General features: G+C 46.9%; 1 protein-coding gene across 1 annotated transcript; it reads left to right on the plus strand.

The window, feature by feature from the left end:
• The first annotated feature begins 6837 nt into the window (after positions 1-6837).
• On the plus strand, positions 6838-7516 carry FOXI2 (forkhead box I2). Its single transcript, XM_074908044.1, has 2 exons — positions 6838-7276; positions 7356-7516. Exons 1-2 carry the CDS (start codon positions 6838-6840, stop codon positions 7514-7516), a joined length of 600 nt encoding a protein of 199 aa, XP_074764145.1.
• Positions 7517-17099: the final 9583 nt, after the last annotated feature.

The following is a 17099-nucleotide window of genomic DNA, read 5'->3' on the forward strand; positions in this document are numbered from 1 at the left end:
GCCCAGGAGGTGACACAAATCTGTGTCCCGCCAGGAGGTACCGGCAGCACAGACCTCATGTCCCACTGATGACAGAGGCACAGGGCAGACAGGGTCATGGTGACTGCTTAGTGGAGAAACTTGAATCGCTTCTATGTGTTAAAAAAAACAAGCTGTTTTGCTGAGTTTTAGCATTTGCCGGCTGCTGATGTGCAAACCTTCTGTATTTGAGAAGCCTTGGGTGAGAAAGGCTGTGAGAGGAGGCCAGGGGAGAAGGCTCTTCGCATTAATTGCAGAGCTACAGAGTCACCCTCTCCTTAGAAAGTATTTTGCCCACTGGTGCCATCATCCATCATCCTCACGCCCCACATGTAGGACCCGCGCATACACCCTCGGCTGACATCCCACGTCCTTCCTTCAGCTCTTGGCCAGTGGGCTCAGCAGTTTTAGTCCTATTTCAGTAGATAAATACAAGTATAACTCTCTGCCCACGTGTTGTTACACCAGCATCCGCAGGGGTGCTGGAGACGCTGAGCCCCCTTTCGCAGCAGAGCCCTCGCTTCGCACACCGTAGTATCTCTTCTCCATCTGGGATAAAGAAGTGCAGATGAATTTCAAATTGCTTATAGTTTTTTCAATAAATGAAACAGAAAAGGTTAGTTTTAGTTTGGGTTTGGTTTTTTTTTTTTTCTAAATTGCAGAAGTTTCTAAAAGAACATTCCAGACTTTAAAAACTTTTAATGAAACAAGAATTGTCCTTACAACTTTTGCTGATAGATGAGCAGGAAGAAAATTAACTGATTGGATTAAATATTGAAAGGCAAACTCAGATAAAGGTAGAAAAAAAAATTATGGATGAAATCCAACCCATAAACTTTCATGAGCAATCAGAAGTGCATATAAATGAAATTATTTACCCATGTAAAGTATATAAATTCAAATAATCAGGACATGACACCTAAGGGGCTGGATTCAATGCTTTGGTGTATGCAAATTTCATTATTTCGCGTTACAAAAGATTGAAAAATGCATGTGACATTTCTCTCGTACAAAGCCATTTTTAACACATGGTCATGAAAAAGGATTGACTGATCCGTTGGAAGTTAGATATTAAAATAAATTAGAATATAGTGTGTAATTTAAATGTGGCGAACTCCAGTGGATTTGTGTTTCTTATTGGCTTCTTTTGAAGAGACACATTTCAGGATTAAACCATAATTGCTGAGATTATTTGAATTCCAATTTTAGAGTTAATTTAGTTAATTGCCACAGGATAATTGGCTCAAGCTTGACTGACCTGAGAAATGTCCATTTGTGAGCTAATAATTGTTATGCCAAATGGGCCTAGTTGTGTTGAATTCAAAATAATATTTGGATTACTATTCTTCATATTTGCTGTATTTCTTTCTGTTTTGATTAACTTCAAAGTTTATATAAACACATGGTATCCAGATACTTCATGTCAGATTACTTGTTGTTTGTTATTTCTCGCCATGTGTTTGTATTTCATTTTCTGCCGCTTCTTTTTATTTTAATTGAGGGGAGTTTATTCTAATGTCTGGCATTTCAGGAGAACTCACAGACTGATGTTTTTTTGGTGCAAACCACCCACATTTCAGTCAGTTTTGCCAGAAAAGTATCAAATGCTTTGTTTGAGTGAATTACTGTGTTCAAATCTCCCAACCAGCCTCTGGACACATCCCTCTGTCACGTTTATTTTGAGTAGAGGAATAGATGGGGAATTTATTCCCTCTTGATACAGAGCAGCTAATCCCATTGGCATCACCCAAAGCCGTGGGGTAACACAGCTGGAGGAGGAGGAATTGTCCTGCCCCAAATTCCTGACACGCGCGTTGCCAGCAGCTGGAAAGTTGGGGACTTTGCTGTGACATTTTCAGAAAACACAGGGGCTCAGGATCGACTGGTAGCGAGAAATAACCTAGGGCCTAATCGATTTGGGGAGTTGTCTGCTTTTCTGCTGTTGTGTTGGAGCATGGAGTGGTCTTCAAGATACTAATTTTAAGGTGTGGGAAAGAAGCTTGGAGAACTCATGGCACTGGCACAGTCCGTCCTGAGTTTTCAAGCAGATTGTTTTTCATGGATCCTGATTTTGGAAAGAGTGCTGCTCCTCTTCTGCTTTTTGCCCTGTTTGAAATGGTTTGCTGTAACGGGCTGGTCCCGAGGTGCTGATTTCTGGCTCTGCCTTTGACTGGTTGCACTTACTGTGATCTTTTAGTTCACCTTATTCATAGAACGAGGTGCTAAAATACTAACCAGGTAAAGTGTTAACCATGCATCATACCCACTGCAGCTAGAAGACAACCATGGCCTCCTGCTGTGGCTACCATTAAATTTAAATACAAAAATCAGTGAACCAAATGCTGCCAAGGGTAGTCGGTACACACCTTAGGTAGTGTCACAGTGACCAGTCCCAGGTTTCTGCTTGGAGTTCCCCAAGAACAGGTCCCGTGTACTGCCACAGAGCCATACAGGCATGGCATCGCATTTTTTGAAAAAGAAATGGAGTATAATAATTGGAAACCACTTTGCATGAGGCATTGCAAGAAGAAAAGAAAAGCACAGGTGGCAAAAAAATGAAGGGAAGGGAAGGGAAGGGAAGGGAAGGGAAGGGAAGGGAAGGGAAGGGAAGGGAAGGGAAGGGAAGGGAAGGGAAGGGAAGGGAAGGGAAGGGAAGGGAAGGGAAGGGAAGGGAAGGGAAGGGAAGGGAAGGGAAGGGAAGGGAAGGGAAGGGAAGGGAAGGGAAGGGAAGGGAAGGGAAGGGAAGGGAAGGGATCATCAGCTTGAAGAGTAAGAGATGCAGCGAATCGATGTCATTATAAGGGAGAGGATGCCCAGGCTGGGCTTGAACAATTTTTCACACCCCACCATCCTTCACCTCCACACCTGGGAGCAGACCAGGCATGGCAGTGCCTGTGCCGCTGTGCACATTGCCTTTAGCTAAACAAGCTTGGTAATCTGATGGGCATTCACCACAAAACTGGCAAACATCACTTAGAATAGAATAGAATAGAATAGAATAGAATAGAATAGAATAGAATAGAATAGAATAGAATAGAATAGAATAGAATAGGACTATTTTCAGTTGGAAGGGACATACAACAATCATCCACTCCAACTTCAGGACCACTTCAGGGCTGACCAAAAGTTAAGGGATATTATTAAGGCCATTGCCCAAACGCCTCTTAAACCCCGACAGGCTGGGCGCATCACCTGCCTCTCCAGGACGCCTGTGCCAGGGTGTGAGCGTTCTCTCGGTAAAGAAACGCTTCCTCGTGTCCAGTCTAACCCTCCCCTGGGCCTGCTTGGAGCCATTCCCTGGATGTCCTACCCCTGGGTCCCAGGGAGAAGGGACCAGCCTCTCCCTCTCCCCGTCCCCTCCTCGGGGAGCCGCAGAGAGCCGCGAAAGAAAGAAAGATTTGGGATTTTCACGCTTGCTTGTTAGAAATATTTCTGTCCCTCAGGCTTGCTTGTAAGGCGCCTCATTTCTCAGGCTAAAGGCCCGTGACGGAGGGGTTGGGGTGAGCGCAGTCTGGCGGGGAGGATGCGGACACCCGCTCCCTCGCCAGCGCAAAGCGCGCACCGCGCGGAGCCGGGCCCGTTGCCACTAGATGGCATCGCCCTCCCACAAGTCACCCGAACCCGCCGGCTCTGACGTAGCAGTGACGCAATAGGCAGCGGGTTTTGGGGTAATTGGGCTGCGGTTCTGGAGCTCCCGACCCGCTTTGGCCGAGGAGTCGCGGGATTTTGTCCGGCGTGTCCGGGAACACGCGTGTGTGTGTGTGTGTGTGTGTGTGTGTGAAATGATGGTCAGAGACCTGCCACGCTACGGCTGGGGTTGCTGACCTTGACCGTGCCATCACACCTTGTGAATTCAGGTGAAACGCTCGAGAAATGGAAGGAGGTTGTAAAAACCTCCGCATTCCATAACAAGAATAACTTTTTCCCTGGGGGTTACAATATCGTAGAGAAGTTATGTTTGGGTGTTTACCAGGGATCGCTGCTTCCTAGTAAAAGGGTTTCTGCGAAGCAAAAAAGAAGTCAGGGTGAACAAATACATGATGCGTGAGGATTTTCATGGCCGCAGGTGCCAGCTCAGCTGAGAAAGAGAGAATTTAATGAGCTCTCTGTAGACTTGTATTTGCTAAATGCACAAATTTACAGGAAATAAATTCTCCTGTTCATACGGTAAATGTCTAAAACTTACATGAAAATTCAGGTAAGCCACGCTGAAGTTTGCCCCGGGGCCCTCAGCTAACACAAATAGCATCGCCATGCCGGCCTGCTCGAACCTGGTGGATACGAGCCCACGCTACACCTTGCCCTGTGGCTGCAGCTGTAGTTGTCACACAGACGGGCAGCGAGTAGACAAGCAACACCACGGAAAATAAAACAACCTCTCTGAGCCCCAGGAGCATCCCTGAGGAAGTCGTGCTGGGGGTACCCGGAGGCCAATGTGGGGCTGGATGTCTCCAGGTAATCAGTAAGTGCAGGGAAATGAACTAACTTTCAATTTAATGTTTGGGATCGGGTTGTTTCCTGAACTACTTTTGCTGAAATGGAAGGAATATTGTCCCTTGCACTTTTTGAGATTTGAAGACAGATCTAAAAATATGCCTAAAACTATTGGTATTCAGATGAACATGCTGTCAGTGGTATGAATCAGCTCTTTCTAATTTTGCAGTGTGCATATAGCAAACTTTTACATTAGTAGAACAATGTTTTTCAACTTTTCTTTACTTTTTTTCCACCCGGTGAAGATGCAAACAGCTGTGATTACTGACAATTGCCTTGTTTTAACTAAGCATTTCCCAAAAGCTCAGACAAACAGGTACAGCTTGCTGCCCTGGTGATGGGCACAGCCCAGGAGTAGGTTCTGGGATGGCTCCAGGAGGGGGTTAAAATAACAAATCCTTGCCTTGGCATAAGCCTACATGTTTATGTATGTGTTTATTTATATATATCTGTGTAAAACCGGTGATAACACTGATGCTCTGGGGCAGAAGCTATCCCCTAACTGTCTTCCATCAGGAAGAAACCAAATCTCCGAAGTGTTTCTTGCGTCTCTGAAGCATCTGCTCTGAGCTCTCGCAGAGGAAGGGCAGGGGGTTAGGCAGAGCTGCCAGGGCAATGCCCTCGCCAGCACACCCACACCACTAACGTGGTTTCAAAAGAAAGAGTTCAGGCATAAGAATGATATTGAAAAGGCAGAGATCTAGTGACACAGGTGTGTCACTTTCACACCTTTCACACCTGCATTCGATCGACAGATTGAGAATTGGGGATGATTTTATTTGTACAAGATGTCACCTGAAGTATTTTGTCTACCACAGAGCAGTACCCTGTTTATATTTACCTGTCTGTAGCTACAGCTGCTGATAAAGCCCTGCCTTTGAGCTCTGTGTCTGAGGAATGGCCTGGAATTTCAGAAGGACAGAATAGCAAGAGAATATACAGAAATGCAATTTAAAATCAATTTTCCATCAGATCACACTATATCTTCTATCAAAGATGAACAATTTTAGAATTTTTTCTGCTATTTTAATGTCAGCGGGAGAAAACATAACCCCAAACTCTGGTTTTACAGGACCAGAAGAAATGCAGAAGGACAATTTTTTATAGGATGTCACACACATGTCAAAAAAAGCGAAAATTGATTTATGCACCTGTTTGGGGTTTTTTTTTGTAGCTGCAACATTCTGTACAGGTCTGTGGTTTGCCATGGACCAAAGTATAGTGCGAATTTTATTTTAAAGTCAATGCCAGCCGTAGCAAAAGAAGAAAATCCTTTCTTTCCCTTGCAACCCAGCATGTGAGCGCTGGCTTAAAGAGAAAGCCCAGCTCACTCACTGGTTTAACTGGTGTGTTACAACTCTGCCGGGGGGGGCAGCAAGGCTGTGAGTGCTGAGGGTATGTGGATGAGCAAGTGTAAAGAGAAGTTTATTTTGAGTTAAGGAGTTCAGTGTTAAGAGTTCATATGTGCATACAGGACCACACGTGCTTTTAGGGTGTGCACAGACGGGAAATTTTAATTTCCAAACGATAATAATTTTTATTTTGTGCTTAAAAGGAAATGTGGGAGAGCACGTGGATGTTTTCTTGCAAATAGATTTATTCGCTGGAAATCAAAGCTTGCTGAAGGGGCAGCTGGGTCTGTCAGGCTGCTTTACACTGCAGTTCCTAAACAGAGGTGTCAGTCAGGGCGGGGATTGCTCAGGTCAATGGAAGTTCAGAAATTGTTTTATAAGGTACCAAATGGGGACGTTTCAGCTTTCCTGCTGACGCTCTTGCATCGCCCATGCCACGGGAGCAGGTCACCCTGTAACTGCTGTTGTAGCCAACTCCAAATCTCAAATCAGGAACCCACGGCAACTCCAGTTTGTCATCCAGCCTCTGAGGGATGTTTGCAGGGAGGGTTTAGGCACTTCTTGTGCTTTTCCTGCCTTGCCGGTGATTTTCTCTCTCACCAGGACAAAGGCTCCTTATGGACTTTTGTGCTGGGGAGGGCACGGAAGGCGGCATCACCCACCGGCTCTCCCCTTGCTGTTTTTCCCAAATTCTCACCGTTTGTCCAGAAAACTTTTCCTTTGGTGGAGGTGGGGGGGGGGGGGGACAAGGGGGGATGCCCTGAGACCGCTTGCTCGTGCACCTGCACGGCGGAGCGGCGGTGGGTGGCAGGGGCTGGAGGTCGCAGGGGTTTGGGGAGGGAGGGCGGGCGTAGGGGAGGTGTTTTCTGGGGGGGGTGTGGGGGTCCCGCCCTGCTCCTCTGAGGAGGTATTTAAGCGGTGGGACGCGGAGCGGGGCACGGGCGCGGGGGCCGGCGCGGGTGGCCGGTGGAGCATGCAGGCCTTCGGGCCGTGTCCCCCTCACGCCCAGGAGCTGCTGGACGTGGCTCTGCGCCCCGGTATCTCCTTGCCGGGCCGGCCTCCATCCCCACCTCAAGTCACCAGCCCTTATCTGTGGTTTGGCGGCCACGGCACCCCCTTGCTCACCGGCAGCCCCTTCCCGCCGTCGGGCTGTGCGGGCGCGGAGCGGGGCTGGCCGGCGCAGCAGGAGGGCCTGCGCCCAACGCGGCCGCCCTACTCCTACTCGGCGCTGATCGCCATGGCCATCCACAGCGCGCCGGGCCGGCAACGCACCCTCAGCCAGATCTACCAGTACGTGGCCGAAAACTTCCCTTTTTACAAGAAAAGCAAGGCAGGCTGGCAGAACTCCATCCGCCACAACCTCTCCCTCAACGACTGCTTCAAGAAGGTCCCCAGGGGCGAGGACGACCCGGGTAAGGGGATGGGGATGGGGACGCCGACGTGGCGCGGAGGTGGCGGTGAGCAACTCTCGGGATCCTTCTTTCTCCGCAGGCAAAGGCAGCTACTGGACCCTCGACCCCAACTGTGAGAAAATGTTCGATAATGGCAATTTTAGGAGGAGGAGGAAGAGACGGGCTGAGGCCGGTGTGCCCGAGGGGACCGGGGGGAGCAGTGGGGGTCCACGGGCGGCCTGGCCGGGGGCCCGGGCGTGAGTGGAGCTCCCTGGGTGCACTGAGATGTGTCAACGCCCAAGAGAGGCAAATTTTTATAATGTGTAAGTGTATATTTTCCTATATATCATCTATAAATATCAGAGAGGCGCAGGAGGAAGGGATCGGGGATGGGGTATGCTGAGAGGTGAGAGAAGCCATTGGGGCTGGCCACTTTCCCTCCTTTTTCACTCTGTCCCTTCCCACCAACACCTTGGAAAGGCTTTAAGCCCCTCCATGTGGGTGTCCAGGTGGCTTTCTCACCTTTCCGTGGCCGAGAGCGAAGCAGCGCTCCCCACAGCAGCCCTGGGGGTGCAGGGATGCCAGCCACGACCCCCCAGGGTGGTTCAGGGGAGGTTTGAGGGGGGTTAAGCTGCCAGGTTTGCAGCATGGACTTTCTGGAGATGCAAGGAGAGCGCCCTGGGTGCAGGGAGGGATGGAGGGATGCACCCTCACTCCCAGGGGGTTGGTGTGCGGGGCACCCAGCCCCTCCATCTATCTGCAGCATTTCCAAATAAAACCCATTTTTTTTTTTTTCCAAACACACAAGATCATCTTTGTGCCAGCCTGCGGAGCTGACAATAATTTATAAGAAGAATTTCAGATTTAATCGAGCCTCCAAAATGAAGCCGGATCCCCGCTGAGGAGCTCTTTAACTGCTGGTTTTCCTGCTAATTGCCTTCGCGATTGCCTGTGCGGAGCTGGTGGCCCATGGTGGGGGTGTCCCCATGCAGCCCCCCCACGCACCCCCGGGGCTCCAGCTGCTTTAACCCCTCTGGTTTATCCACAGCACCCACACCTACATGTGGTTTCTGCATTTTTTTGTGAAGCTTTGGAAAAATGCAACGTGGCACCGGTGGACTGCAGCCACAGTGGTTATGTTTGGGCATTTTATAAAATACTTCAAATGCGAGGGGTTTGGCCACCCCTGTTCCCTGCCTGTTCCCTGCTTTTGCTTTGTGGTTGTTCTTTGGAGGTCCTTGAGCTCAAAGGAAAGAAAATTGTGAACTGTATAATCTGTTGTCTTTCCTTTCTGTCTCTTCCAGCCCGTTCTTCCTCGGATATGACAAAACTGCAGCTTTCTTAAATAAAAAGCTAAAAGCATTATTGTTGTTGTTTACAAGAAAAAAATCCCAAACAGAAACTGGTATAACGCAAACTTTTTGTGCATTATAATGGAACCAGAAAGTAAGTTTGATCAAAAAAAACCCCCGATAAATAAACAAACTAAGAAACTAAAATATGTTGGGGAAGCAAGTCCCTGATGGAGGAAAGAATAAGCTGTACAAGTGATTTTTTTCTGGCCCCAAATGTAATAAATAGTATGATAAAGTATCTGGTTACAAACATCCAACTTTAGCAGACCCGAAGTGAAGGGAAGAGCAAACTGAACTTGTCAGCCAGTATCCTGTGTCAGTTTATGGAGTCAGTTTTGTTTTATTTATTAATCTCCTACGTGAAAAAAAAAGCTTCAGACAAGAAAAATCACTATTCTGAAATGGCTTTTCAAATATTTGAGGCATAATCTTTTTGTTCATGTTATTGTTTTCCAGAGCTATCCAGTAAAAGGACATTTAAATTATAACTCCTGTTTCCTTTTTGAAGTGAATAGAATCCCGTTGAAGGTTTCGAGCTCTTGTTTCAGCAGGGTGACCTTTAGCTACCATAATAAAGGGTGCAGGGAAAGTTAATTTTGCACTTAGTTGCCTTTTAAGCTGCTTTTTGCAGGTGACTGAGGTTGTGGCAAGCAGGTCATGTAGAGAGTGAAGAGGGGAAGGTAGCTTTGTATTGTCACCAAAAAAAAAAAAAAGAAGGGGGGTGGGTGGATTGTTGATGAATTTTTTTGTGAAATAGCCATGTATTTAGGTTGGCATTCAAATTTTAAAAAGCTGCCTTAGGATTGTGACATTTGTTTGCTGAGGAGTGGGCATATTCTTTTAATCAGGAAAGAATGAGAAACTCTTGCCCTGGCAGAGGCGGAGGACCCTTCCCAAGACACAGCGAAGGCGCTGACCTCAGAGCTGGGATTGATTTCACTCAACCCCTATTTTCTTCTGCTTCAGGATACAAAGTTCTGGATGCAACCGTACGGGCTGAACTTCCTACTTTCACCTTGAGGCTATTTGCCCTGGGGCAGGATGCCATGCCAGCCCCACAATGCAGCAAAACACGGGAGAAGAGGATCTGGAGTGGCTGCAGGTGCCTCAGGCTTCCCCAGGGTGAGCTTTGTTAGCAGCTCAGCTGGGTCCTGCGCTGGGATAGCTCGGTGAAAGGACCACGCTGCCTTGCCAGAACTTTTCTTCAGGGACCATTTAAGATGATGATTCAATGTGCGCATGGTGGCCGTCATTTGTATTTCTTTGTGCTTCTGTTGTATTCTGATTGTGGTTTTGTGTTTTGGGAAGAGAAGGATAATTTCTTAAATAAATCAATCTTAACTGGAGCAGAGAAGTGGCAGTCCCCTTCAGCAAAATCACTGCTTGAAGGAAGAACTGCATCAGGTAATGAATCTGTGGGCAGATTTTAGTGAAAAAGGGTGATGGGATGCTGGGATGGGATGCTCTGGTCCAGCCTCGCTTGGGCCAGACTCCCGCGGAAGCCCAGAAATATGCTCATTTAGTTCTCAGAGAAAAAATTCTTAAGACTGCCAACCCCCAGCTGCTCTGCTGAGCCGTGACACCCCCAGGCCCGCGCGACGTGTTGGGACACCCCGGGTGCAGCCTGGCCATTACGCTTCCCCGAGCTCCACACTGGTCCTTGCTGGGCTGAGGGAGGGTGAGACGGGTCCTTGCTGGAGGTTTAGGGAGGGTCGGGTTGTAGGGAGTTAGAGATCTCTGTCCTTCCTGCTGTCAGGAGGGACTGGCTGTGGGGCATCGGGAAGGGTATCCCAGGGCTCCTTGAGCTTCACTGGATTTCTAGAAACCCAACCGCAGAAGATTGATGGCTCCTCCGCTGTCTTTGTATGAAACACTGCTGACCCAGCCCCTCGCTGAATTATTTCTCCTTGCAGCCACGCTGTTACTGCAGTGGGATTCAGAGTTGAGTGTGGCAGAAGATATTTCTGGGTGGGTTTTTTTTTCACTTAAGCTGAGACCAACTTCCTCTAAGCTCCCTCCTTAAGCTGTGAGGTGGGGTGGGCTCCTCTGGAGGGTCCCTGAGAAGAAGGAGCCAACTCAGGAGCTCAGACGAGGCTCTGAAGGAACCCGTCCACGTGGGCAGGGCAGGAAGGCTGAGGAGCTGAGCTTTTTCACTGGGAGAGTTGACACGGGTGACAAAAATGGAGTGCCCTGAGGTGTGCAATGCCACCACAGCCTGTGACACACAGACTGATGATTTGCCACTGGTTTTGCATGTCTCTGTGAGCTAAAGCTTCTGAAACCTTTTTCTTACTGTCCCCTTATTCCCAAGCACACGATAGAATCAAAGTGATGTTGTGCAATAGCCAAATGACCAGACTTGGTCTGAAAAAAACCCATGGCAGGTATTCCTCTGGGTCTGTGCAAGAAGATAAACACAAATGCAGGCACTGGTGGGTGTGGGCCTGGCAATGAGAGCCTGCCTCAGTGCAGAATGAGGAACGCCAGCCCTGGGAATGGGGGACTGGGAGTGAGGGAGTGCTAAATGCAAACAGAGAGTGGTGTGTGCCCAGGGACACGTCAGGGCCCAGAGAAGGGTCGAGGGGCCTTGGAGCCCCATGAGCACCTTGGCCAAGAGCCTCAGCTACGTGGTGAGTGTGTTCAACGTAATGGCGTAAAAGTTTGTGCCTGAGTGGTGAGAAGTCTGACACAAGTAAGACTACGGGATGCTCTTGCAGTTAGATTCTGTTTCTGGTATCACCTGATCCTGGAAATGTTAGAAATCCACCCCCTTGCTGAAGTTTAGAGCAGCCTCATGCCTACTGCAGTGTTAACTCTTCAGGGCTGGGTGTAGCATCAAGGCAACAGCTCAGCATCTTTTCACCATTTTCCCCACAATAAACTGGAAGTGGGGTTGAAGAGGTTTCACTGGTTGAGGGAGTACCCAGGAAACTGTGCTCATGGTTCATTTCAGCCAGGACGCACTGGAGAATTGGACTTACATTAATACATTGTGGAAAAGTTCGGGAAATAACACAGTTATGGCAGCTTTTCTTTCTACACTGCTTTTGACAGGGGATGCTGTAGTACTGGCATCAAATAACAACAGCCTTGGTTCGTTATTCAAGGATAAACCTTTGGAAATAAGGAATTAGACTGTTTCCTTACCCAGATAGAGTTCAACATGATAAAACAAGCCATGATCTCTTTACTCTAGAGCAACATGTTGCCCTACATATGAAACAGGAGGGATGGTCGTATAATGATAAATCATCTTTCTGGGACCAGGCAGTGATGTTCTGCTTGCAAGGTTAAGCTGGTGAGTTAGCAGCTGATGTGCTGAACGCTTAATTCTTGGGCTGTGGTTTGAGCCCAGCTTCAAGTCTGCAGCCAAGTGGGTTTGGAGGGCTCGCCTCTGATCCTAGAAGACAATAGTTGTCCTCACAAAACCCAGCCACACATCACTTGCTTATCGTCCCTGGCAGTTTTTCCTCATGAAACGGGTTGGACAAAGCTTGGGGAGTGTGTAATGACCTCTGGCTCGTAATGGTGCAAGGGGGTTTAGCTGCGTGCAAACAGTGCCCATGGGGTGTCTGCTGACTTAACTTGGAGAGATGGAAAAGTCTGATGGCAAGTTCCCAAAAACACATGTGGTCTGTCCCTGCAATTCTCGCTGGCCAAGCAGGGGAAGACAGACAGTGGCTGAAAAGGAGAAATGAAGGTTTGACTTCTTAATAAATTAAACTGTGAATTATTTTACTGAGTTTAATTCCCTATATTTTGGTTTTAGCTATATTTTAATCTAATTGCAAAAGCAGTAATTCTGTATTTTAGAGTGATTGTCACTAAGAGGCAGTCCATAATAAATGCAAACAGGATGTGATAAATCAAATTTATTTCAATTTTCCATCAGCTCTGATACTTGCATGCAATTCACCCTTGCTAAGCATTATGGTTTCCCTGTGCTTTACTGTCTTATGACATTGCTTCCCAAGATTTTTTTATTGTCAAAACAGAACAGGGACTATCAAATTTTATATAGCTGCACTGTGTGGGTAAAATCAATACGTAAGCCAAGTTTCCACATTCTAGTCGCTGCCTTGGAGTCAGTAGGGCAAGGGCTGAAAGAAAGCAAGGCTTATGTATTTGTTATATAAAAATAACAGACAACTCATCCTTTTCAGTAGGTTGTATGGAAATTCACGCTGCAGGAGATGGCATTCCTAGCTCTGGCAGCACCAAAGAAAAATACACGGAAGCAAGTTAGACGTGAACGACTCATCTTGTAACCTGTAGGAATTAATCTCTACCCACCATGCCCACTTCCCTGGGCTTGTGCCAACTCCCTCTGGGTCCTGGGAAGCACCCAGGGGCCAGATGCTGCTTCTGCATATAGAGATTCGCAGGACCCCAGCCCCTCTCCCAGTGCTCCCATCCAGCGCGGCGTCACATCCCAGCCCCGGAGCTTCTCCTTGCTGAGGATCCTGGATTTTACTGCTTTGGGGCAGAAAAACACCCTGCAGGGATGGCAAGAAATGGTGCAAGAGTACAACCGCCTCCGTGTGAATTTGAGGTGCTTGTCCCTGCTCTGGACACTCAGGTCACGTGGGCACCCGGATTTGCCGGCGCCAGCAGAGCAGGTGGGACGCTGACTGGGGACACTGGAGATGCTCAGTGGTTCTGAATAATGTCCTGAGGTGACTCAAAGAGCGAGAGCTCGTTGTGGAGGGGAACGGTTCCAGTAAGTGCTGAACAGAGGACTGCAGAAGTGGGGGTGGTAGAGGGGAAGTGATATAATGAAGTAACGGAAAAATTGAATTATGATAAGAACGCTATCTGGTACTGGCTTTGAGATCGTATGGCCATAGTAGGGACTACAGACTCCCTAATCCTACCTGCAGCAGTAGCATTTACAATGAATTTATATCTACCAAAAATAATTAATCTGTTCCTTTCACAAGATCAAACTGACTTTTTTTTTTTTTCTTTCAAAATGACAACACATGACTTAGCTGGGTTTTATTATTATTATTATTATTTTTGCAAGGAAAACACTTGTTTATCACCTGCATAACCAGATAGAAGAAGGGAAGGGTGGTTTTTTTTTTACTTATTTTAGGATGATTGCTGCTGTGCTTGCTGAAAGATTTCATACTATTATCTCTGTTAACATCCTAGTTCATTTATGACTGTCAGGTTTTGACAGAACTTTATTGTATTTTCATTATGGCCTTAACTTGCAAGGTGTTGCTGCTCATGCTGAGTCCAATGACACTTGAGGCTTGTGAGTTTTCCATCATTTTGTTCAGATGAACTCATGAGTTTTTCTTCAGACTAAGAAAAGCCAATGTTTCAGGTGCTGGACAGTTAGTTACTAGTGTGGCTATCTGATCACTTCACAGCAGGTGATCAGCATAGAGTCTTTATTTTCCTTGGAGTGTTTTGTGAAAGATCAGTAAATTTTATCAGGAGTTTTATGAGATGTCTTATAACTCTACCCTGGACCTTCTCATTTAAGACGATTAAGACAGTTAAGACAATTTTCCTAAAGTCTGAATGTAATTAATGTCTGCTTAAAATTTCAGTACAATGCCCAGGTGTGTAGGTGAGCATTCTGCAAAAGGGATTTGCTCTGATGCTATCTTGTAACATGTAAAATAGGAGCAAGACGAACTGACAGTTCAGCTTCGTTCATCTTTTCCTCCGGGTAGTGTCTGAAAGAAAAGCACCATCAAACAAGCAAACAAAAAAATCACACAAGAAAGTTGTTTGGGGAAAAAAAAAAAAAATTCTTTCCTCTGTGTGTGTCTCTGCTGGCAGTATAATAGCTGTGTTTATATAAAAATGTATGTATCCGTGCTGAGATCCACAGGCTGTTGCTGCTGAGGAGGCTTACTTTCAGGGTGACTTCTTGACAAATTGATTCTTCAGTGCAGTTCATGCTTATTTTTTTTTTTCTTAGCCCCTATAGGTTTTGGCTTGCGGTCGTTTTTTGTACAAAGCCATTTATCACGTCGTGTTTGACTTCTGCCCGCTCTCTGCTCGCGCGGCCGGGGCCGCCCAAGGCGCCCATTAACTCCACACCTGCCCCAAAGCCACTCCGGCCCCTGGGGCTTACCCCGGTCTGCTGCCTGGACATCCTTTTGCTCTGAGCAGCCTTGGGGCAGACCGCTTGGCCTGGTGGTGAAGAGAGAAACAGCCTTAAGAAGGAAGAGTTTTAATACTTTAATTAAAGGTTTCAGATTCATATGAGCAATTTTAAACTACAGGCTTTCTTTTTTATTAAATTACACAGCCTGGCCCTTCAAGTTCCCCTTGTAATCCTGATGGGGCTCACGGCCTTCCCTTCTGTTTCTTTTTCCCAGTTTGGTTTCTATAATGAGATAATTAAGCATCTCATGGTTTGTTAAGACACAATACATGAAAAGGGGGTTTAAAGCTGTTGTTTCAGGGTGGGAAGCTAGGTAATCCCAGTTTCTTCCTACCTGTTACATAGAACCTTACAGGAGAGATTTTGTCCTTATTTAGAGGAAGAAATTGTTCAGAAAATCACACCTATTAAGAATAGAAGGTGCTTAATTCCCACTGAAGTGGTTAGCTTTCAGTATTTATAGTCAAGGAGCTGCTTTAAGTGTTTCCCTGACTGAGCTTCTTTTGTGAGTAGGTGCATTGGCTTCATCACAGAAATGGAACCCGTGAAAATACTCACAGCAGAAAGCTTAAAAACCCTTCAATGCAAGCAGGTTAGCAAGACACTACCCCAGTACCAGTCACCTCCCTTTCTGCTGGCTTGCTGGAGTCCTCAGTGCTTTCATTGTAGGTAATGGCTGTTCCTCAGTGAGTGTTTCCTTTTTTCTTCAGCTCTCAAGTGCTAGCCATTGGCAAGACCACAGTAAAGGAGAAGAAATTGTCAGGTAATCTCCCCCTTTAAAGAAAAATCTATACATGCAGAAGTCTGCTGACAGTAAAAGGCCAGCATGAGTGGGGGCTCTAGCAAGCTGCTTGCCAAGGTCTCCTGAAGTTTTACCATGGTGAAGAAAACTTGATCTCCGTATGTCGAAACTCATTATCCAGAAGGCACGTGCAAGACAGCAGAAATTATTTTCCATGAAGGTTAATCACCTAAACTCTTCTGGTGTCCTCTCTTCACTCTCAGCTGTACCTCTGCTCATGGTCCAGTCAAAGTTCTCCATGTCTGAACCATAAAGGACATCCCATCAAGGACTGGTGTCAGCAGTACTATGTCCATTGGACATGAAAACAGATTTGGAGACCCTCTTTCCTCCTGGCCCACAGTCACCACCCAGGTAACCCCAGACCTCAGGTCAGTCTCATAAGGTCCCCTTGAGGAACGTGCTGTGTGTCCTGGCCACCCCTCCTCAGCGGGAAGAGCTGCCCACCCGCCTCCCTCCTGTCTCTCGCCTCCCTGCACACCCGTCAGGCAGCTACTGTGCGAGGAAATGTCATTAAGGAACGTGCTAACGAGGTTGTGCCCTGGACCCCTCCTGAAGCGTTACTAGCATATATCCCCCATGGTGACTCCTGAGTGTTGCACTGACTTACGCCACCAAGCCGCCCTGGTGTGATGGTGCAATGCCTCGCCCTGACCCATGCACAGCTCCTCCCTTCCCTGTCGCTTGGGAACAATCATGAGGATGTCACCTCCTGCCAGCCCAGTACATCTGTACCTGTGGCCCAAAGCGGGTGATACCAGATCTCCAAAATCTAGCAAGTTCTGGGCCTGCACAACTGGTGTAAAGCACCAAAGTGTTTCACCATCCAAGCTGAGCTAAAATGGAAAATTACCTGATGAAAATTAATTATCTTGGACCCTATAAATAGTGACCTTAAGTGAGAAACTTTGAGCTCTCCTGGATGGCAGCAGACCAGGACCAGCATCTCCCCTGAGCTGGAACACCTCTCGGGCTCAGAATTCTCAAAGTTTGAAGATCATCTGCCCACAAAGCCAATGGAAGGCCAGGGTGAAGTAAGACTTCTGTTAGTCTCTCAGTTATCACCCATTAAGACATACCAACGCATTGTGAGTATTTGTTCCAAACTCAAGAAGAAGGAATTTTTAATTATAGGCTGGCCTCTCCCACCCACTTCTTTGCCTGTCCACGTGTTTAACTATGCACATTTACCTTTACAAGTGTGGGTGTTTATATATTTCACTGGATATCCCAATATTTCTGACCCATTTGTGCGTATGTCTTGAGTTTTACATATATATATATACACCCTTCAGAATACCTTGTAGTAAGTCAGTGTGAATTGTGTCATTCTTGAATCTGTAACCAAGTTGCTATTTTAATCATATTTTACCAACTTTGTTAATCTTTAAATCAATCAAGCATTAAGTGCTGATAAAATCTAAACTTTGATCTACCTCAAACCATTAATAAATCTTAAATTGCTGTTAAATCATGTGAGATACGTTCATCCGCAACACCCAGGAACATGCCAGTATCACCCCAAATTTAAATGTCTGAGCTCCCAGTTGCTCATTT

The sequence above is a fragment of the Athene noctua genome, chromosome 5 (genome assembly GCF_965140245.1).
Source record: "Athene noctua chromosome 5, bAthNoc1.hap1.1, whole genome shotgun sequence".
NCBI lineage: Eukaryota > Metazoa > Chordata > Aves > Strigiformes > Strigidae > Athene > Athene noctua.

What these genes read in the sequence shown, in the direction of transcription:
- FOXI2 (XM_074908044.1), top strand. Translation starts at nt 6,838, where the DNA reads ATGCAGGCCTTCGGGCCGTGTCCCCCTCACGCCCAGGAGCTGCTGGAC. An exon ending in CAGGGGCGAGGACGACCCGG is followed by an intron (nt 7,277 to 7,355) that starts GTAAGGGGATGG and finishes CTTTCTCCGCAG; the next exon opens with GCAAAGGCAGCTACTGGACC.